The 23108-nt window shown below is 37.7% G+C and overlaps 1 protein-coding gene across 11 annotated transcripts in view; it reads left to right on the forward strand.

Annotated features, from left to right (window-relative positions):
• PER3 (period circadian regulator 3) overlaps window positions 1-23108 on the forward strand; it is a 55099-nt gene that overhangs the window by 29200 nt on the left and 2791 nt on the right. For 8 of the 11 annotated variants that reach the window (XM_025427279.3, XM_025427278.3, XM_035716665.2 and 5 more), the window contains 8 exons: window positions 1134-1266; window positions 1707-1831; window positions 2063-2236; window positions 7523-7765; window positions 8166-8830; window positions 10446-10554; window positions 21300-21483; window positions 22023-22173. In XM_025427279.3, the coding sequence (XP_025283064.3) occupies window positions 1134-1266; window positions 1707-1831; window positions 2063-2236; window positions 7523-7765; window positions 8166-8830; window positions 10446-10554; window positions 21300-21483; window positions 22023-22173 (1784 nt within the window). Of the gene's footprint in view, window positions 1-1133; window positions 1267-1706; window positions 1832-2062; window positions 2237-7519; window positions 7766-8165; window positions 8831-10445; window positions 10555-21299; window positions 21484-22022; window positions 22174-23108 lie in introns of those variants that run through there. The other 3 variants (XM_049110557.1, XM_025427281.3, XM_025427282.3) reach the window with 3 other exon arrangements.

The raw sequence follows: 23108 nt of genomic DNA on the forward strand, positions 1-23108 counted from the left end.
TTATCTGATACGTCATTTGCAAATATCTTCTCCCATTCTGTAGGTTGTCCTTTAGTTTTGTTGACTGTATCCTTTGCTGTGCAAAAGCTTCTTATCTTGATGAAGTCCCAATAGTTCATTTTTGCTTTTGTTTCTTTTGTCTTCGTGGATGTATCTTGCAAGAAGTTACTGTGGCTGAGTTAAAAAAGGGTGTTGCCTGTGCTCTCCCCTAGGATTTTGATGGAATCTTGTCTCACATTTAGATCTTTCATCCATTTTGAGTTTATCTTTGTGTATGGTGAAAGAGAGTGGTCTAGTTTCATTCTTCTGCATGTGGATGTCCAGTTTTCCCAGCACCACTTATTGAAGAGACTGTCTTTCTTCCAGTGGATAGTCTTTCCTCCTTTATCGAATATTAGTTGACCATAAAGTTGAGGGTCCACTTCTGGATTCTCTATTCTGTTCCATTGATCTATGTGTCTGTTTTTGTGCCAGTACCACACTGTGTTGATGACCACAGCTTTGTAGTACAACCTGAAATCTGGCATTGTGATGCCCCCAGCTATGGTTTTCTTTTTTAAAATTCCCCTGGCTATTCGGGGTTTTTTCTGATTCCACACAAATCTTAAAATAATTTGTTCTAACTCTCTGAAGAAAATCCATGGTATTTTGATAGGGATTGCATTAAACATGTAAATTGCCCTGGGTAACATTGACATTTTCACAATATTAATTCTGCCAATCCGTAAACATGGAATATTTTTCCATCTTTTTGTGTCTTCCTCAATTTCTTTCAGAAGTGTTCTATAGTTTTTAGGGTATAGATCCTTTACCTCTTTGGTTAGGTTTATTCCTAGGTATCTTATGCTTTTGGGTGCAATTGTAAATGGGATTGACTCCTTAATTTCTCTTTCTTCAGTCTCATTGTTAGTGTATAGAAATGCCACTGACTTCTGGTCATTGATTTTGTATCCTGCCACACTGCCAAATTGGTGTATGAGTTCTAGCAATCTTGGGGTGGATGAACTCGTCTTTAATACCTATTTAATATTCTATCAAATGGATACACGCTAAGGGACCTGATCTCTTTTTATTGGATAAGTTTTTAGGTATGTGTGATATTTTTAATTACACATCCGTTCATTCTGTTTCAGGTGAGCAGAAGGCCTCTTCTCCCTTACAGACATTGAAAAACAACAGCGTGCACATGGAGTCTTGTGAAGGTTGGAGAAAAGACCAGCATAGCCCATCCTATCAGCAAATAAACTGCATTGACAGTGTTATCAGGTGTGAGACACAAGTTCTGAGAACATGTCAGTTTTTCCAAAAGTATACATCGTCATTGTAAGCACACAACCTACATCATTTTTAATATTGGTTGTCTGGATTTTTCACTCCAAGTCAGTAGATACTATGGAGTGCCTACTTACATTATAGTTTATAATAAATTGAACATTTTAGAGGAGGCAAAAAAATTAGAAGATGGATCCCTTCTTAGAAGGAGCCATGGTTTGGTTGAGAAGATAAGATCTTGATCATAAAAATTAAATGAGGCAAGATTTGGAGATTAAGGTTTCAGTAAAAGAGACAGGCCAGTGATTGAGGCTGGGATACTTAAAGATGAGAGTACAAAGTACCCACACAGAAGTGCTGCAAGAAAAGCAGAAATGTGGGTTGTGCAGAGTGAGGGGACAGGCAGGCATACATGACCTAATATGTTGTTGCAGATACCTGAAGAGCTACAACATTCCAGCTTTGAAAAGAAAGTGCATATCCTGTACCAATACAACTTCTTCATCCTCAGAAGAAGACGGACAGAACCACAAGGCACATCATGCCCAAGCCTTGCAAGGTAACACGAATGCCCTCCTAAGTAGATAGAGGATGATTGCAAAGCCATCCTTTTCTGTTTCTTTTTAAATTTTTGTCTTATTTCATTAATCATAAAAAGCCTAGTTTCATATCGTTCCTTTGTGGCCGGTAGGTTTTAGCTCAACAGCTTCTAACATCTGCAAACTGGGTCTTTAACATAAATTTCTTTGGAGATTTTTCTTTTCATTGTCAATGTCTCTTGTGCCCCCAGCTGTGTCTCAGCTTCCGGCCATAGCTAACTTGGAGATACCGACTGCCTGGCAGTCCACACATGCTACAGAAGGCACTCCAAGGACCCTGGCCCCAGCGGCGCTGAGCCTGGGCTCTGGCATGAGCCAGTGCAGCTACAGCAGCACCATGGTTCTTGCTCCACCACCAGAGTCAGGTGCCACGTTTACCTTCTGCTCTAACATACGCTGGGCATGAGACACACTACTATGAGAAACAGAAGTCCTTCATACAGTTACTTAGCAATGACTTCTAAATTATAATTACATTTTCCTTTCTTTGATTTCAGTGAAAACATTTTTGGAAAAACCACCATGTTTGTATCGATTATATAGTTTGGACTGTATTTCTAAGTCATTGTCATTTGTTGATACATCAGCCGAAGTGTAGGAAGCACTTAGAATGATACCTGGTAACATAGTACTTGATAACATAGCAAAGTTAGCATTAACTGTCACTAATGAAGTCTTTTTTGGGGGCTGTATTAAGACACTTTGTTGCTGCCCTTGAAAGAAGGTGTCCTTGTCAAGCTTTGACTGTGGCTGTGACTAGATTGACGGTATATATGTCCAGATTTTTGTATTGGCCTGATGACAATGAAGAGAGTGTGTTTAAAACTCCCTTCCTTTTAACAGTATATATCTGGTAAATTATTCTAATATCCTCCTTTTGTTCCTTTTTACTGATTCCTATCCTTTGATTTTTGTCCTTGTAATTTGTAATTTGGTGGAAAAGAACTGGGGACAAAGGTATTAAATCTGGTTTGGGGGCTCTTATTTCTCTTTGCTGGGCATCAGTGGCATATTTGTAAACATGTATTGAGCTCTTACTCTGTGCCACCCTCTGTCCTTAGTCATTCATGGGAATTAACTCATTTAATTCTCACACTGACCCTGGGAGATGGAGAGTATTATATAGTATATTATTGACAGGCAGGCTGGGCGTTGATGGGAAGATACCAGAGACACAGCCATTGGGAGATTAGATTATGTGTTTTTTTTTAAGATTATGTTTTTAATGAACTGAAAATAGAGTTTTATCATAGCTGAACTAGTTTCTCAGGAAGGAGTAGATGCATATTTTTTTAGCGTATCTTTTCTTAACACTTTTGATTCCAATATGGACATACAGCTGCCAGCGACACAGCCCACACAAGGTGGGTCTCATCCAATGGGGAAAGATTTTTTTTATTATGCCACTGAACTTTTTGTACTCTGGTATATATTACCATTTTGAAGGATTTCATACTGAAGTCTCTGAGCTTTCATTTAAGGGAATATTTATAATAGTTGTTTCTCCTGATCTTAAACCAGTCTCAGCCTGTGTGGGGCCATGTCTTTATTCCAAGGACAGGAAACAGAATCAAGGGATCTGTAGAGTATCTATGTGTCTTTTGTTTTCTGGAAAGCCTATATTTCTGCAGCTTACACTATAACTCCTCCAATGAGTTGGATCTGAGGACCATGATCACAAACGCATTTCCCTGCCAGTCATGGAGCAGTTAAGGTACAAACAGATTAAGTTCCTTAATCCTTATGTGCCCAAAGTCACATAGCAGATGAATGGCAGAGTAGGGAATCAGACATTAGTAACTAATCTTCAGAAACCATTTCCATTAACACATTTTTAAATCTGTAGTAGGGTCAAAATGGAGTGTGAAATAAAGCCAGGAGATAAAATGTGATTTTAAGAAACACTCAAATAATCCTAGGGCATCTGGGTGGCTGTAGATTAAGCATCTGAATCTTGATTAAGCATCTAACTCTTGGTTTGGGCTCAGGTCATAATCTCAGGGTCATAGGATTGAGCTCTGTGCTGGTATGGGTATGTGCTCTCTCTGTCTATTTCCCTCCCCCACCACCACCACCACTTGAGCAACACAAACTCTCTCTCACACACACAAAAAATAATCATAATAAACACCAATAATCCAAAAGAAGAGCAGAAAGGGAGGAAGAGAACAACAGCTGCCACTACCAGAGGCAACATGTCAGATTAATAATAATCACTCTAAACCCAATTATATTCACTCCATTAAAAGGCAGGAATTGTCAGAACAGATTAAAAAATCAAGACCCATCCATATACTGCCTGAGAAGTACAGTTTAAATATAAATCCACAAATGGATTGAGAACAAATGGAGAAAGAGGCACAATGCAAACGATAAGCATAAGAAAGGTGGCATGCCAGTAGTGATTCAGACTTGAAGATAGGGTCTTCTCAGAGATGCTTTGGGTGGCAAACAGTTCATCAAGGAGACACAGCAATCATAATACGTGTTGAGAAGAATATGCATTCTTCTCAAGCGTATATGGTACGTTCATTGAGATATAAACTATGTTGGGTTGTAACATGTCTCAAATTGAAAATCATTCAATTAGGAACCAGTGAAGCCATCTTGGGTTAGAGTTTTCCTGGCTAAGTGTTTAACTACAGATTCGGTTTCTCTCATAGATACAGGGCTGTTCAGGTTTTCTGCTTGTTGAGTGAACTTTGTGTCTTTCAAAGAATTGGTGTATTTTGTTTATGTTGTTTATGTTTATGTTATTTTGTTATTTGTTTATTGGAATAAAAGTGTTCATGACACTCCTTTATTCTCCCCTTGACCCTTGTACAATCTCTAATGACACTCCCTTTTCTTTCTGAGTTGGCAGCATTCTGAGGTTAGCACCTTCTGTCTGTCTCCTCTCTTTCTCCTCATCAGTCTGACTGGAGTTTGGTCAGTTTGCTTGGTCTTTTCAAAGCACCGGCTTATGCTTGCACTGGCTTTGTGCATTGTGTTCCTGTTTTCTACATCACTGACTTCTGCTCTGGTCTTTGTTATTTCCTCTTTGGCTTGCTTTGATTTTATCTTGCTCTTCTCTGAAGAGTTTTTCAACATGGAAGCTGAGGTAGTTGATTTCAGACATTTTTCTTTCCTAATAGATTTTACTACAAATTTTCTTTTTACCTTTAGCTGCATCCCACGCTTTTTGATGGACGGTGCCCTTTACATCGTGTTCCAATACTGACTTCTGTCCCCTAGCTATCTCCTTTGAAATCATTCATGGTCACATGTCTCTGTGTTCATCATCACACATTAGTCCAGTACCACATATTTGGGCTTTTCCACAGCTCTTTCTGTTACTGATTTCTAATTTAATCCCATCATGGTAAGAGAAAATACAGAACTCAAATTCTCTATTTGTCAAGAACCAGAGTTTTACAGTCTGTGATATGGTCTCTGTGGATGACTATTCTGTGTGTACTAGAAGGAAGGACTGTTTACTCTGCTGCTGTAGGTTTGAATGTTCTCGGTGTAAACCAGGTCAAGGTGTTTGATACTTTTGTTCAGGTCCTGTCACTCCTTAATAGTTTTCTCAGTACTTGTTCTGCTTCAGGAGGAGAACTGAAATCTCTGACCATAATTGTGGATTTGTCTGTTTCTAAAACCAGTGTTACTGGTTTTTTCTTCATGCATTTTGAAAGTACTCCTGTTTTGTGCATAAGTGTTTAGAATTGTCATGTCCTCTTGATGAAGCAGCCATTTTTGCCTTGGGAAATGATCTTTTTCCCTCATATATTCTCTGCTCTGAAATATACTTTGTTTTGTATTAATATATTCACTTCAGCATTTTTTTTAATTGGTACTAGCTTGTTTTGTCTTTTCAACCTTTTTACTTTTAACCTGGGTATGTTAGTATTTAGAGTGGTCTTTATTTTCGTGGGTGCTTTGGGGGGCTCATGGTATACATGTTTAATTTTCCACATTCCACCATTTGGAAATATTATACCACTTCATATATTGTGTGAAAAACCAACAATAGGGTATTTCTGCCTCCTCCTTCTGGCCTTTGTCTGTCGGCTTATGTTTTCCTTCTACATATATTGTAAATCATACCCTATACTGTTCTTCTCATGTAGGTAGTGGTTATCTTTTCAGCTAGTTACTATGTAGTTACCTCTTCCAGTGCTTTCATTTCATCATGTAGACTCATCGGGATCATTCTCCTTCTCCCTGCATGAGTTCCTTGACTTTTTCTTGTCGTATAGATCAACTGGTGGTGAAGCCTTTCTGGTTTTGTGTGTCTGGACTACACATACCTTTACAACAACCTTCATGTTGTAAAGGTATTTTGGCAGAGGATAGAATTCTGGGTGGCAGTCTCATCTTTCAGTACTTTAGAGATGTTGCTCTGCCATCTTCTCAGTGCACTGTTTCTGATGAGAAATCCACTGCCATCCTTGATTTGTTTGCAGCCCAGCTTCTCTCCAGCAGCTTGGAGGATGTTCTCTTTAGCATCCCCCATGATGCACTGGTGTGTACACCAGAACGTTCTCTGGCTGTGTGGAGCCCACTCTATGCAGCTGTCCTCCCTGGTACTCTTCCCTGAAAACTCTAGCCACCAACCAGACTCTCAGCTCTGCCTCTTCAGCTCTGGGGGCTCACAGGCTCCACCTTGTTTCCCCACCCTGCACCTCAGAAACTCTCAAGGCAGTAGGCTGGGACAGCCCTAGGGCTCACCTCATTTGTCTTCCCTCCCCAGGGGTCACTCTCCTTCGTTCACTGATGTTCGGTGTCTTGGAACTTACTGGTTCATATGTTTGGTCCATTTTCTTAGTTGGTTCAGGCAGGAAGGTAAATCCAGTTTCTATTACTCCATCTCAGCTGTGCTGTGTTGATTTAGAGGAATCAGAGCCTACTTCTGGAAGTGGAGTGGGGCCAGGCACACCCACGCTGCCTGGATACTGCACAGAGGGGGGGGGGGGAGCCTGCCACCATGTCCACCATGAAATCTTTTGTACTGGGGAGAAGTAATGTTCAGAAGCAACTCAAAGTCTGTCTGTAGACTCTTAATAAATTATGGTATCCACATAAAATGGAAGGCTGTGATATGTAAAAAGTATAAGATAGTGGTTGCTGTGCTGGTAAAAAGGATATCATTAAATGAAAAAATATGCTGTAGATAGTGTACTTATTACATGCCTCTGGGGTAAAAATCTGTATTCATGCCTATTTATAGGTGCATAAAGAAACGGGACTGTAGATAAGGAAATAGGAGAAAATAAAGAACTAGGCACATAGTAGGAGTGGGGAGAATTTACTGCCTGCCTTTTCATTGTTGATTTTTGAACCACATGAATTTTATTACCAATTTGTAAAATTAATTCAAAGATAAAATTTTTGAAGAATCTAGGATAAAATATTTGCAATAAGATTTTAATAAATATGTATATGCACACTGAGTATTACAACTCTCTAAAATGTATATAACGGGTATACAAAGAGTATAAAGAAAGAAAAAAATACCAATTTATTTGCTAGCTTGAAGTTTTTTATTTTCCAGTTGATGTAATAATGGTTGTAAGAATTTATTGAAAATCAGTTAAATTAGTGAAAAGAAATAAATGCAAATCATTGGTAGCAATTACAATGAAGTCTGTCCCCTTCTACCTCAGCAGAAGTGACTCCAACAGAGGATGCTGCCCCAGTGTGTGAGCCCTGGACCCTGAGCACAAGCCCAGCTCCACTGATGTCAGAGGAATTTAAACACATAGGGCTCACAAAGGCTGTCCTGTCAGCCCACACCCAGAAGGAGGAACAGAACTATGTTGATAAATTACGGGAAAAGATCTTCTTATCGCCCTACAGATCCTGTCTTCAGCAAGAAAGCAGAAGCAGAGCTAAACATTTGTATGTTCAAGGTGATTACATTTTAAAAACTATTTCACTTATCAGTTTTTATAAATAGTGTAAGTAAATACTGGGAGATATGGAGTAAAGAGTTGGGGATTTGCTTTTAAGAAACTGAGAGATGCTGACATAAACTCAAAGCAATTTGTTATGTGGGATCTTTCTTAGATACTGGATCTGAGAAGCTGATTTTATAAGAAAGTGATTGAGAGATACTAAATAAGTTTATTTTATAGCAACAGCTTTTATCCAGGATCTTGTTCATGTTTTCAGTAGCAGTGTTAGTGGACATAGTTACTGTTGACAAGTGTTTCTTCCTTCCTAATCTACTTAGATTTACCTGTAAGTGGCATTCTGTCATCTTTTTTGGTTTTAGTTTTCCACAATATGCCTCCCTCTGTATGCTTTCAGGAGATTGTGCTGGCAAGCAGACCCGATCCACTGGCTGCAAGAAGGGGAAGAGCAAGCAGAAGAAGCTGCCGGTGCTGTCGGACAGCAGAGGCACTCAGGACACCTTCTGTCCCCACTTTGGAGGGGAGAGCGAGTCCAGGCAGCCCTGGGGCCCTGCCCTCTCCTCCTGTCTGCAGGCCCCTGGCCTGTCATTCCCAGCTGCCATGATGGTTCCAAGCCTGGCTCCCTACTTCGTCCCGGCCCTCCGGATCCCAGCCCTGCCCTCTGTCCAAAGAGAGCCTGGAGCATCACTGACCACACTCGATTATCTGCTTAAGCCACCTTTACTGAATGGCCTGCACTCTTTTCCTGCTCTCCCTTCTCCTTCCTCAGATACTGTGATGACCATTTTCCTGCCTGACCCCACTGGCTGTCCCCTGTTGTCACCATCATTCTGTCCTTATGCATTCCTGGGAGCAGCAGGCTCTTCTGGAACACCACCCTTCGTATCAGCGGTGGCTCCACACCTGGAGCAGCTGTCCTCAGTCCTCAGCCAAAGGCAGGCGGAGGGAAGATGGGAGATGCCACATGGAGAGCACCACTGCATTAACTCGAGGAGCAGCTCACCTCTACAGCTCAACTTACTGCAGGAAGACATGCTCAGATCCTGTGAATCGTCAGATCAGGTGAGAGGGGATATTTACCAGAAGTTAAATATGGAAGTGACACTAATCTCCAGCACATGAGCGAGAACATAAATGTGGGTCCTCATTAAAATTAAGGTTCTTGCACTAGGGCTGAACACTGAAGACTTAGCGGGTAATGGACATCACAGCTGGAGCTGATACAGCTCTGTTTTCCAGAAATATGCACGGTCTCTATCTGGCTCCATTGTAAAAGCAAGAATTAAAGAATTTATTATGTCCTGGTTTCTTGCTTTGTGGGGTTTTCTCCCCAAAGTACTATCTTTCACATTTTCTGTGTGCACTGGGTTCCCCACCTTTAAAATTTGATATCCAGGGGCACCTGGATGACTGAGTCGGTTAAGCATCCAACTCATGATTTCAGCTCAGGTCATGATCTCAGAGTCAAGATCAAACCCCATGTCAGGCTCTGCACTGGGCATGGATCGGCTTGAGATTCTCTCTGCCGCTCCCCCAGCTCATACACACATGCTCTCTCTCTGTAAAACAAAAAAAGAAAATCATTTTTAAAAATTTAGTATCTAGTTATTAAACATAACATATCCATTGCCTATAAAATGTATTTTCTTTCTTACAACTTGGATTATGGTTTGGTAAGACAGGAGTAAACCATACTCATAGGACCTGAATTGAGTGAGTGCACTCTTGCAGGCATGGTTGAGGGCCAGTAGGTATGTACAGAGGGAGGAAGAGCCACTTCTGGTCATTACTTCTCAGTAAAGTGGGCAGTAAAGTACGCACCTTTTTAAGCCCAAAAATGGCTTGGTCATTTTCCTTTAATTTTTCATCTCTTTACCTAAAAAAAAAAAAATTCTCAGATGTATTTATCCAGTTGAACTTTGCAATATGATATTACTATATTTAGGTATAGGATTCAAGACAAGTGTGAATCTATATAGTTTTTCTTCAGTTTTCCCTTTAAGGCATAATACCCTTTTTTGACAAATATTCAAAATCTGATGTTCCAAGTCAAGAAAATATGCTCAAATTTGAAAGGCTGATATTAGGGCACTTGCTTGAAGGGTAGTGCAAGGTGGTATATTCCAGTGAGCAAAACCAGGCTGTAGAATAATACACGTGTTCAAAGGCTCTGTCCCTTGTTCAGCCTGTTTGCTGAACCAAGTTAGTCAGCCTTCCTTATTTGTTCCTTATGTGAAAAATGAAGAGATTAATCTTCGATGGCTTTTTCTGAGGAGTATATGAAGTAATATTCCTATAGTCCTTCTTCCCATGCAATATAAGCTCAAAATAGCTGTAACTTTGTTTTGTTCACTATTATATTCCTAGTTTTGGGAATAGTGCTTAAAACATACAAAAACATTCAGTATATATTTTTGGAATGACTCAACAACAACAAAATATAACCGTATGGTACCTGGTGTGTAGTAGGTGCTCAAAAACCAGCAGTATCTTTAGTATTACACAGAAAGGTCAAAACTGCATTCTTGGGGACAGGCTAAACTGTTTGACATATCCCTTATGTATGCAGTTTATCCAGTTTATTCTGTTTAATATGTGGCATCAAAGATCCACCAGTTATTGTATCATATGATGCTCAGGTTGTTAAAATCTGTTTTTGTGTCCTTACTTCCTGCAGGGTGTCTTAGGGAGAAGTGGGAGTAAGAAGAATCCTTTTACTGCCAGTGAACTGTCCATGGCATTACTTCCTGAGGAGTCTCCATCTGGAGCGGGTTCTACAGCATCAGGTAGTGGATCAAAATAAGGAATTCTTCACACTCTGTGGCCAAGAAATCACTGTGTGATAGGCCATTTGGTTTTGGCACTGGTGTGGAAGTATTTTTTTCTTTTTTTTGAAAGCCTCCTTGGTGTATATTTACATACAACAGAATTTACCAGATTTGGTATACAAAATAAGAATTCTGACAAATATATACATTAATGTTACCAGCATCACAGTTATCTTATAGAGCATTTCCATCATCTGGAAAATTTCTTCTGTGATCCTTTATAATCCATTTCTGCCCTGATGCTCCAGCTACTGGCAAGCACTGATTTGCTTTCTATCACTAATTTTATCACTTTCTAACACTAGTTTTAATTTTTCTGTAATATTAATTAATTTGTCCAGTATGTAATTTTTTGTATTAGAATTCTCTCAGTTAACACAGTGCTGCTGAGATTCATTCTTATTGGTGTGTATCAGTAGCTTGGTCCTTATTACTGAGTAGAATTAAATTGTATGGAGATCCATTCACCAGTTGATGACTATTCAGTTGCTTCCAGTTTGGAGCTATAATGAATAATGCCACTATGAACATTTGAGTCTGAGTCTTTTGGTGGACATGTGTTTCCATTTCTAGTCAGTAAATACCTAGGAATGAGATTGCTAGGTTGTGCGGTAAGTGTATAGTTAACTTTATTTATTTTACTTTTATTAGTAAAGTCTTGTTTGTATACAATGTTATATTAGTTTCCAGCGTGCAACATAGTGATTCAACAGTTCTAGGTGATAAGGTGCTCACCGTGATAAGTATAGTTACCATCTGTCACCATACAACAGTATTACAATATCATTGACTATATTCCCAGTGCAGTACTTTTCATCTCCGTGACTTGTTTATAATTGGAAGTTTTTGCGTATCCCCCAACCCCTGCCCCTCCAGAAACCACTAATTCTTTGTATTTATGAGTCTGTTTCTGGTTGCTTTGTTCTTTTGTTTTTTAGATTCTGCATGTGAGTGAAATCATATGGTATTTGTCTTGCTCTGTCTGACTCATTTCACTTAGCATAATACCCTGTAGGTCCTCTATGCTGTCACAGATAACAGGATCTCTTCTTTTTTTAAGGCTGAGTAATACTCTGGTGTGTGTGCGCACGCGTGCACACATGCATGCACACACATCTCATATTTTTTTAAGGTTTTTATTTTAAGTAGAGTTAACATACAGTATTATATTAGTTTCAGGTGTGGAATATAGTGATTTAACACTTTTGTATAACACACGGTGCTCATCACAGCAAGTATACTCTTAATCCCCATCGCCTAGTTCCTTCATCCCCCCACCCAGCTCCCCTTTGGTGACCATCAGTTTGTTCCCTGTAGTTAAGAGTTTGTTTCTTGGTTTGTCTCTCTTTGTTCGTTTCTTTTGTTTCTTAAATTCCACGAGTGAAATCATAGGATACTTCTCTCTGATTGACTTATTTTGCTCAGCATTATACTCTCTAGCTCTATCCACATTGTCACAAATGGCAAGATTTCATTTTTTATGGCTGTGTAATATTCTGTTATATATAAACTACCTCTTCTTTATCCTTTCATCTATTGATGGACACTTAGATTACTTCCATATCTTGATTATTGTAAATAATGATGCTGTGAACATGGAGGTGCATATATCTTTTCAAATTAGTGTTTTGGTGGTTTTTTGAAGAGATTTTATCCATTTATCTGAGAGAGAATAAGCACACAGGAGCAGAGGGAGAGGGAGCCCAACATGAGGCTGGATCCCAGAATCTGGGATCATGACCTGAGCCAAAAGGTAGACACTTAGTCAACTGAGCCACTGAGGCACTGCTAGCGTTTTTGTTTGTTTTTAATATAAATATCCAACATCCAATATTGGATCATATGGTCATTCTATTTTTAATTTTTTTGAGGAACTTTTTCCCCAGTGGTTGTACCAGTTTACATTTCTAGCAATAGTACACAAGGATTCCCTTTTTCTCCACATCCTTGTCAGTACCTGTTGTTTCTTGTGTCATTGATTCTAGCCATTCTGACAGGTGTGAGGTACCATCTCATTGTGGTTTTGATTTGCATTTCCCTGATGGTGAGTGATGTTAAGCATCTTTTCTGTGTTTGTTGGCCATCTGTATGTCTTCCTTAGAAAAATGTCTGTTCAGGTCTTCTTCCCATTTTTTTAATCAGATTTTTTTTTTTTTTTTTTTTTTTTTGGTGTTGAGTTGTAGGAGTTCTTTATATATTTTGGATAGTAGCCCTTTATCAAATATATTATTTGCAAATATTTTCTTGCATTCAGTAGTTTTCCTTTTCATTTTTTGATGGCCTCCTTTGTTGTACACAAACTTTATTTTGATGTGGTCCCAATAGTTTATTATTGCTTCTGTTTCCTTTGCATGAGCAGACATCATTTATTTTTTCTTAAGATTTATTTATTTATTCATGAGAGACAGAGGAGAGAGGCAGAGACATAGGCAGAGGGAGAAGCAGGCTCCTTGCAGGAAACCTAATGTGGGACTCGATCCCAGACCCCAGGATCACACCCTGAGCCAGAGGCAGACAGACGCTCAACCACTGAGCCACCCAGGTGTCCTCAGACATATCATTTCATATGTTGCTAAAGCCAGTGTCCAAGAGATTACCGCCTATGTTTGCTTTTAGAAGTTTTATGGTTTCACGTCTCAGATTTAGGTCTTTAATCAATTTTGAGTTTCTTTTGACATGTAGTATAAGAAAGTGGTCCAATTTCATCCTTTTGCCGTGTAGCTGTCCAGTTTTCCCAACACCATTTATTGAAGAGACTGTCTTTTCCCCATTGTATATTCATGCCTCCTTTGTCATAGAGTAATTGACCATACAAACATGGATTTATTTCTGGACTCTATACTGTTCCATTGGTCTATGTGTCAGTACTATACTGTTTTGATTACTGTAGTTTTGTGGTATATCTTGAAATTTGGGATCGTGATACCTCAAGTGTTGTTCTTTATTTTAAATTTGCTTTGGGTATTTGGAGTCTTTTGTGGTTCCATACAGATTTGAGTATTATATGTTCTAGTTCTATGAAAAAAAACTTTTGATATTTTGGTAGCTCCTGCATTGGATCTATGGATTGCTTTTGGTAATATGGACATTTTAACTATTAATTCTTCCCATCTATGAACATGGTATATCTTTGCATTCGTTTATGTCTTCAGTTTCTCTCATCAGGGTCTTGTAGTTTTTAGAGGCCTTTAATCTCTGGTTAAGTTTATTTCTAAATATTTTCGTGCTGTAGTTATATAAATGTGATTATTTTCTTTTTTAAAGATTTTATTAATCTATTTGAGAGAGAGTGTATGAGCAGGGGCCGAGGGAGAGGCACAAGCAGACTCCCCACTGAGCAGGGAGCCCGACACCAGGCTGGATCCCAGAACCCTGAAATCACCACCTGAGCCAAAGGCAGATGCTCAACTGACTGAGCCACCCAGGCACCCCAGTGGGATTATTTTCTTAACTTTTCTTTCTGCTACTTCATTATTAGTGTAAGAATAGAACAGATTTCTCTAGATTAATTTTGTATCTCACGACTTTACTGAATTGATTTGTTCTAATAGGCTTTTGGTAGTCTTTAAAGTTTTCTATATATAGTATCGTGGCATTTGCAAACAGTGAAGTTTTACTTCTTCCTTACTAATTTGGATGCCTTTGATTTCCTTTTCTTGTCTGATTGCTGAAGCTAGGATTTCCAGTACTATGTTGAAAAGTGGTCAGAATAGGTATCTTTTTCTTGTTTTTGATCTTAGAGTGAAAGCTTTCAGTTTTTCACCATTGAGCATGTTAGCTGTGGGTTTATGGCCTTTATTATATTGAGGTGTGTTCCCTCTAAACCCACTTTGTTGAGAGTTTTTATCATGAATTGATGCTGAATTGTGCCAAATCCTTTTTCTGCAATTAATTGAGAAGGCTTATGTGGTTTTTATCCTTCATTTTGTTAATGTGGTGTATCACATTGATTGATTTGCAGATATTGAACCATCCTTGCATTCCTGGAATAAATCCCACTCTGTCCTGCTGAATGATCCTTTTAACGTGTTGTTGAATTCAGTTTGCTAATATTTTGTTGAGGATTTTTGCATCTGTGTTCATCAGGGGTATGGACCTGTAGTTTTTCTGTTTTGTAGTGTCTTTGGATTTGGTATCAAGGTAATACTATCCTCATAGAATGAATTTGGAAGCTTTTCTTCTTATTTTATTTTTTGCAATAGTTTGAGAAGAATAGGTATTAACTCTTCTTAAAATGTTTGGTAGAGGGATGCCTGGGTGGCTCAGCAGTTGATCATCTGCCTTCAGCTTAGGGTGTAATCCCGGTCCTGGGATCAAGTCCCATATCAGACTCCCTGCAAAGAGCCTGCTTCTCCCTCTGCCTGTGTCTCTACCTCTCTCTTGTGTCTCTCATGAATAAATAAATAAATAAATATTTTTTTTAAATGTTGGGTGGAATTAGGGGCACCTGGTTGGCTCTGTCAGTGGAGCATGTGACTCTTGATCTCAAGGTCATAAGTTCAAGCCCCACGCTGGGTGTAGAGATTACTTAAATAAATAGGACTTAAATTTTTTTTTTAATGAATATTTGGTAGAATTCACCTGTGAAGCCATCTGGTTCTGAGCTTTTGTTGGTTGACAGTTTTTTGATTACTGATTCAATTTCATTACAAGTAATCAGTCTATTCAGATTTTTATTTCATCCTGATTTTGTTTTTAGAAGAATATATGTTGTTAGGAATTTATCCATTTCTTTCAGGTTGTCTGACTTACTGGCATATAATTTATTATAGTAGTCTCTTTTAATCTTCTGCATTTCTGTGGTGTCAGTTGTTACTTCTCTTATTTATGATTTTATTTATTTTAGTCCTCTCTTTTTTCTTGATGAGTGTGGCTAGTTTTATCGATTTGTTTTTTTTTTTTTTCTTTTTGAAGAATCACTTTGTGGTTTCATTGATCTTTTTCTCTGTTTTTTTTCAGTCTTCCTTTCACTTATTTCCACTTTCATCTGTATTTCCTTCTTCCTACTAACTTTGGGCTTTGTTTGCTCTTTATCTGTATCTTTCAGGTGTTAAAGTTATATTATTTTGAGATTTTTCTTGTTTCTTGAGGTAGACCCTTATTGCTATAAACTCCCCTTTTAGAACTGCTTTTGCTGCTTCTCGTTAGTCCATTATGTTTACATTTTCACTTGTCTCCATGTGTTTTTTTCTTCTTTGACTTGATCAATTGGCTGTTTAGTAGCAAGTTGTTTGGCCTCTGTGTATTTGTGTTTTTTCCAGTTTCTTCCTTATAATTAATTTCTAGTTTTATATTATTGTCAGAAAAGATGTTTGATATGATTTCAGTCTTTTAAAGCTTATTGAGACTTGTTTTGTGGGCCAACATGTGATCTATCCCGGAGAATATTCCATATGCACCTGAAAATAATGTGTATTCTGCTGCTTTTGGATGGAACATTAAGTAACTAATAGCTAAATAAATATGAATATTTATATAAGTCCTGTGTGGTCTAATGTGTTTTCCCAAGCCATTGTCTCCTGTCTGATCTGTCCTTTGATGTAATGGGGTGTTAAAGTTTCCCAATATTATTATATTACTGTCAGTACATAGATATTTGCAATTGTTATAGATTCTTGTTGGATTGATCCCCTTAATATTATGTAATGCTCTTCTTTTTTGTCACTGATGGTCTTCTATTTCCTTTTGAAGTTTAATAGGCTTATCTTGTTAAAAAACAAATGTTTAACTGAATATATGTAAAGATCACATTGACTTTGCTCAATGATTTATGAATTGAGCAATATCCCATCCAGCAATAGAGAGGAATTCTGAAGGGCTCTACAAAATGGAAGGGTTTTTTTGGTTTTGATTTTGGTTTGGGGGTTATTTTTGGCAGTTAGGGGGCAGAAAAAGGAAGTTACTAGTAAAGAATGCATTTCAGGCAAAGTCACAGTCCTAAGGGAAATGGAAGGGGTTTATCAGGTGGATTATATCATTAGTCCTGACCAGGTAATTCCATGTTGACTGATTAAAAGTTACATTCCTGGGAAGATGAAACTGCAGTTAGGTTAACGGTGCTAAGTCTTGGTTTGCTGACATAGGACTTAGCACAAGTGATTCCTTTGTGGTATCTTGTTTTTTATTTTTTATTTTTATTTATTTTTTTTTTAGTGAGAGTGCACATGCGCAAACGAATGGGGGTTGGGGCACAGAGAGATGGAGAGAGAGAGAATCCCAAATCTGTGGCTCAGTCTCACAACCCTGAGATCATGACCTGAGCCAAAATCAAGAATCAGACACTTAACTGATTGAGTCACTCAGGTGCTCCTTTTGTATCTTTTTTAACAATCTTTTTTTTAAGGTTTTATTTATTTAAGAGAGAACACAAGGGGAGGAAAAGAGGGAGAGGGACAAGCAGACTCTGTACTGAGCACAGAGCCCAGTGTGGGGCTTGAGCCCACAATCCCGAAGTCACAACCTGAGCCAACACCAGGAGTTCAGTGTTCAACCCGCTGAGCTACCCTGGCACCCCTTTTTTAATATTCTTTTGTAGCTAGATCTGTGATCCATTTTTAGTTAATTTTTATATGTGGTGTGAGGTAAGGATTGATACACTTTCTTTGCATATGGATCTCTAGTTGTTCCTGTCCCATTTGTTGAAAAGATTAGTCTTTTCCCCATTGAATTATCTTGGCACCTTTGTTGAAAATAAATTAGCCATATATGTTGAATCTCTTTGTAGGCTCTCTTTTATGTTTTACTTATCTTTATGGCTAGCTTTAGGGTAATACCATATTCTTTTGAATAATGTAGCTTTTTAAATTTTTTAAAGATATTTTATCTATTTATTCATGAGAGACACAGAGAAGCAGAGACATAGGCAGAGGGAGAAGCAGGCTCCCTGTGAAGAGCCTGATGTGGAACTTAATCCCAGGACCCCAGGATCATTACCCGAATCAAAGGCAGCAGATACTCACCAACTAAGCCACCCAGGTGCCTGAGTAATGTAGCTTTCAGATAAGTTTTAAAATCTAAGGAAGTAAACTCTTCCAACTTTATTCTTATTTTCAAAAAATTTTTGGATATTACAGGTCCTTTGTCCATATAAATTGTAGAATCAGTTTGTTTTTACAAAAAGTCCTGCTGGGATTTTTATTGACATCATGTTGAATCAATAGACCAATTTGGGAAAAATTATCATCCTAATAGTATTGAGTCCTCTGATCTACAAGTATGATGTATTTCTCTATTTATGTAGGTCTTTAATCTTTCTCAGCAGCATTTGGTAGTTTTCTGTACCAGTCTTACACATATTTTGCTATATTTATCCCTAAGGATTTCATTTTGTTATGTTATTGTATGTAAATGGCATTATAAAATTTCAGTTTCCTAGTATTTGTTGTTGGCATATAGAAATCTAATTGAATTTTTATTTTGAATGTATATTCTATCTTACTAAACTCATTTATTAGTTTTAGTAGCTCTTTTGTAGGTTCTGTAGGACTTTTCAATGTAGACAATCTTGTTTGCAAATATAGTTTACTTCTTTTCTGATCTGCATGTCTTTATTTGTCTTCCCTTATTGGAATGGTTACGACCCCTAATGTTGAACAAAAGTGGTGAGACTGATACTCTTGTCTTTTTAGCAGTCTTAGGGGGAAAGCAGACAGAATTTCACCATTAAATGTGATGTTAAATGTAGGTCTTAATAAATGCCTTTTATCAGTACAATTGAGGAATTCTTTTCTGCTAATTTGCTGAGATTATTTTTCTGCATCTATCAAGGTAACCATATGGTTCTTTTCCCTTATTCTGTTAATACAGTGAATTACATTAATTTTCAGACATTAAACAAACCTTGTATTTGGTCATGCTATTTTACCCTTTTTATATTGCTGGATTTTCTTTCCTAAGATTTTGTTAGGGATTATCACACTATTATAGCAAGTATTGGCCCTTTGTTTTCGTTTCTTGTAATATCTCTACCTGATTTTAGTACCAGGGTGATGCTGGCCTAAAAAATAAGTTGGGAAATATTCTCTTCTCTTCTGTTTTCTGGAAGAATTTATAATGAAATAATATTCTGTCTTTATATGTTTGGTAGAAGTCACCAGTGTAGTAGCTCTCTGGGCCTGAAGTTTTCTTTGTGAGAAGGCTTTTGGCAACAAATTCAATTTCTTTTGTAGATATGAACTACTTAGGTCATCTATTTCTTTTTGAGTGATGTTTGGTGATTTATATCTTTCAAGGAGTTTCTCCATTTCATCTAAGTTGTTGAATATATTGGCACAAAATTGCTTATAATATTCCCTTATTCTTTTAAGGTCTGTAGAATCTGTAGTAACATCTTCTCTCTTATTACTGATACTAATTTTTTCCTGATCATTCTGGCTGGATAGGTGCCAATTTTATAATTTTTCAGAGAAGTAACGTTTGATTTCATTGAGTGTTTTTCCTATTGCTTTCTGGTTCTGTATCATCCAATTCTACTCTAATCTTTATTCTTTTCACTTTGAATTTTATTTGCTCTTTTCTAATTTCTTAAGTTCAGAGCATTGTTTTGAGATTGTTTTTTCTTTTCTTTTTTTTTGTTTTTTCTTTTCTAAATATATACAGTTGATGCTTTTAATTTCTTCTAAGCACTACTTTACTACATTACTGAAATTCTGACATGAGTATTTTCATTTTCATTCAGTCCAAAATATAATTTCCTTTGTATTTTCTTTGTTGGCCATAGGTTATTAAAAATGTTTTTAATTTCAGATTTTCTCAGATATCTTACTGGCTTCTAACTTATAGTCAGAAAACATTATATTTTTTTAAAAATGTACTGACTCTTGTTTAATGGTCCAGAATTTGGTCTATTTTGATAAAAGTTTCATGTGTACTTAAAAAGCATGTGTGTTCTGCTATTGTTGAGTAGTTTCTTCTATAATGTAAATCACATCAAGTTGGCTAATAATGTTGATCTAATCTTCTACATTCTGATTTTCTGTTTTATGGTTTACTGAGACATTACATCATCCCACTGTAATTTCAATCTTTGCTTCATATATTTTGATACTCTTTTATTAGGTGCATACACATTTAAGATTGTTAGGCCTTTTGATTAATTGAACTCTTTATAGTGGAAAGTACTTTGCTTTATATCTATTTATGTATCAGTGTATCCACTCCAGCTTTATTTTGGTTAGTGTTTATCTGGCATATTTTTCCTTTTTTTACTTTTAACTTATCTGTATATTTAAAATTGGTTTTTGATAACCAGCATATGATTGGATATTGATATTTTTTAAATTCATATCACAGCCTCTGCCTTTTAATTGGAATACTTAGACCATTTACATTTAGTGTGATTATTTATATGGTCAAGTTTAAATAAAATCTTCCATCTTGCTATATATTTTATGTTTGTCTCATCTTCTCTTTTTTTTCTCCTCCCTTCTTCCTTTTTTGATAATTATGTATTTCTAATTATTTTATTTTCTCTCCATTGATGGTTTCTCAGCTGTACCTCTCTTTGTTTTTCTTTTTTAGTCAATGCTCTAGGATTTACAAGTTCATCTTTTACCTATCACAGTTAACCTTCAAACGTTATATGTATTATATCACTTTATGTCTAAGAACCTTAAAAGAGTACTTCCATTTCCCCTTCATATTCTGTGTTATTTTTGCTTACAAAAAATATTATTTCTACATGTATTATAAACCCCACAATAAAATTACTGTTATAGTTGCTTTAAACAATTACCTTTTAGGGAATTTTTTAAATTTTAAATATTTTTTAATGAGGAAAAACATCTTTTATATCTGCCCGTATACTTTTTAAAAAATTAGGTACTTTTGGAGTTTTTGTTTGTTCTATTGTTTCAGAGTTGATTAGAAGGATCTAGAAAGGTTAAATGCAAGATAGGAAAGGAATGATCTGCAAGGCTCATTCAAAGCAGCCATAAAGGGATGGGCCTTAGGATGAATGGATGGCTTCTCTATTGTAACAGGAAGAGGTGAGGAGAGAGTGTAGATATGAGTAAACTTACATTTAGTATCAAGATAATGAATTCCATTTCTAATAGATGAGAGTGAGGGATCAGAAAAGTAGAAAGTAGTGCTTGCTGGGACAGGCTGGTGTGCTGGCTAGAGATTGTCACAGAATTACGCAGCATTTGGATGATCCTTTTGCTGATGATGAACCAATGTGCCTTATTATATATGACTTTTCTCCATATCTTTGGCTATTTGGATTTACATAAGAACAGAATTGACAGTTGGCTTTATGAGAATTGACATTTGAATAGTTGTGAAAGAGGGAAAAAGAAATCTCAGGTATTGCAAAGTGTGTTACTGAGTGATGGACTCTGGGCTCTGAGCTGAAAGGCTGAGGCACTGTTTGAGCTTCGTAGTTGGTACACTTGAACAAGCAGATGAACAAGTAAAGCTGAGATGTTAGTGATTTGGGAGTTGGAGCTGCAATGAAATAGTTGCTAATGATGAAAAAGTGAGGCATGGACTTTAGTGTGGACAGGTTGGGAAGAGTGAGAGGGAGATCTAGGGAAGATGGAGGAGAAGATAGAAAAATTGGGAAGTGGGGTCACCCAGGGCTTGGCTGGGCTGGGTGGCAACAAAGACTGTCAGCTGGTTGCCAGAGTCTTTGAAGAATAAATTTGGCAAATTGACCCCTAACAGGTTTCTCCTAACCTGTAACTATTGTTGATCTTTGATAGGAAGCAGTGACAGCAGTATATACCTTGCTAGTAGTGATTATTCTTCTGAAATCACCTCAAATGGGCAGCAGTTTCAAGGTGTACAGGGAAAAGAAACATTTCCCGGTTTAGCTGAAGAGTCTATGTGGAGAATAATAAAACAAACACCTGAGTGCATTCTGATGACATATCAGGTACCTGAGAGGTAAGAAAGCACTTTAGAAGACCTACTTTTATATGAGTTTTTTTTTATAGTTTAAGTATGTTGTTTAATACAAAGTGACTTTTAAATTACGTCTTTTATACATGCTTTTAGAGAAATATATTTTCACATTCATTCGAGGTCAAGTGATGAATGATCCTAGAACAGTGGCTATAGTGACTGTACCACACACACACTCAGACCCATGCTCAACCAGCATGCTGTGCATCATGAGACCAGAAAACAAAGAAAAGCAGCCCTTCACAAGATAGCACACAAGTGCCAGAACTTTTCTTTTTGTCCCTTGGTTTTTCCCATTCTAAAAAGAGAGAGGAGCTGAGGGGAATCTGTTTCTTCTGTCAGCGTCCTTCAAGCACTGCACAGATGCTTTGCACCAGAAAAAAATGTTCTGGCTTCACCGACCTGACAAAGTGTGGATTCTGTTATTTAACATGCACATTGTATATTAGCAAGAGATATAAAATATATGGCAAACCCAAAAAGTGCCTTATACAGGACTGAGGTTGCTTGTTTGTCCCCAGAGTTACAGAGGCTGTACTGAGAGAGGACCTGGAGAAGCTGGCCAGCATGCAGGGGCAGCAGCCCTGGTTCTCACGTGGGCAGAGGCAGGAGCTGGCCACTGTGCACTCCTGGATTCAGAGCCAGACTGTCCCTCAAGGAATAGACATCCAGGTAAGCACAGTGACAGCAGCTATCCAGTGTGGATGTTTTTCTGGGCCAGGTGGTGCCCGAGGCACTTCATACACTTCCCACTGATCCCACTGAAAATACAGTCCTTACAGATATTTCCACCGTAGGTGTTAGTCTCCCTACTTTACCTACAAACACCAAAGTAACATGTATAGATATTAAATAATTTATATATGGTTGCACAGTCCCTCTCATTTTGACCACAGGTCTTTTTGACTGAGAGCGTATTTATTGGTTGGAATGTTGCAGGGCACCTGCTTTGATATATGATTGAGGGGAGGAGGGGACTAAGAGATTTGCATTTCAGATACTCAATTTGTGTGTGAATGGAGTAAGATTCATACTAGAGGAAGTGTTCATGCAGGATTTTCCGTGAGACCCAGGTGGTCTTTTGCTGTTATGAGATCTTCTCAATAAGATCATATGCGAACGGCCTGGGCAATGGAGCTTTGATTTGCCAGTGGTCCTCATGGTGGCTCTGTGGAATGGTTGTGACAGTTGTACCAGTAATGAGCCCTTTATTCCCTCAGGAGTCAAGATGTGAATGTGGGATGTGATGATGTGAAGTTAAGAACTCTAGCAAGAGAAGTAAACTAGGTGTTCAGAACAGTGTGATATTAAGGCTTCTGAAATAAATATGTGCTGGAATCCTCCCCACCCTCATTTTTAAAGAACAGAACGAGTTCCTGGAACTTAAGGCTGGTACAGATGGCATTGCTGAAAAGCGGGAGCTGAGCCCATTACTCATTTTAAGCATTTTCATTCTCAAAATACTATTTTGTGGGTTTTGAGAAGAGTGTATGAATGAGCCCCAAAGTAATGTAAGCAAAAGTGTGTAAACAATTATCCTATTCCTTCTAATGATAAGGAATGAACTGTCACATAAGCTCTTCTTAGATGTGAATTGAATAAATTGG

This window comes from Canis lupus, chromosome 5 (assembly GCF_003254725.2).
Source record: "Canis lupus dingo isolate Sandy chromosome 5, ASM325472v2, whole genome shotgun sequence".
Lineage (NCBI taxonomy): Eukaryota > Metazoa > Chordata > Mammalia > Carnivora > Canidae > Canis > Canis lupus.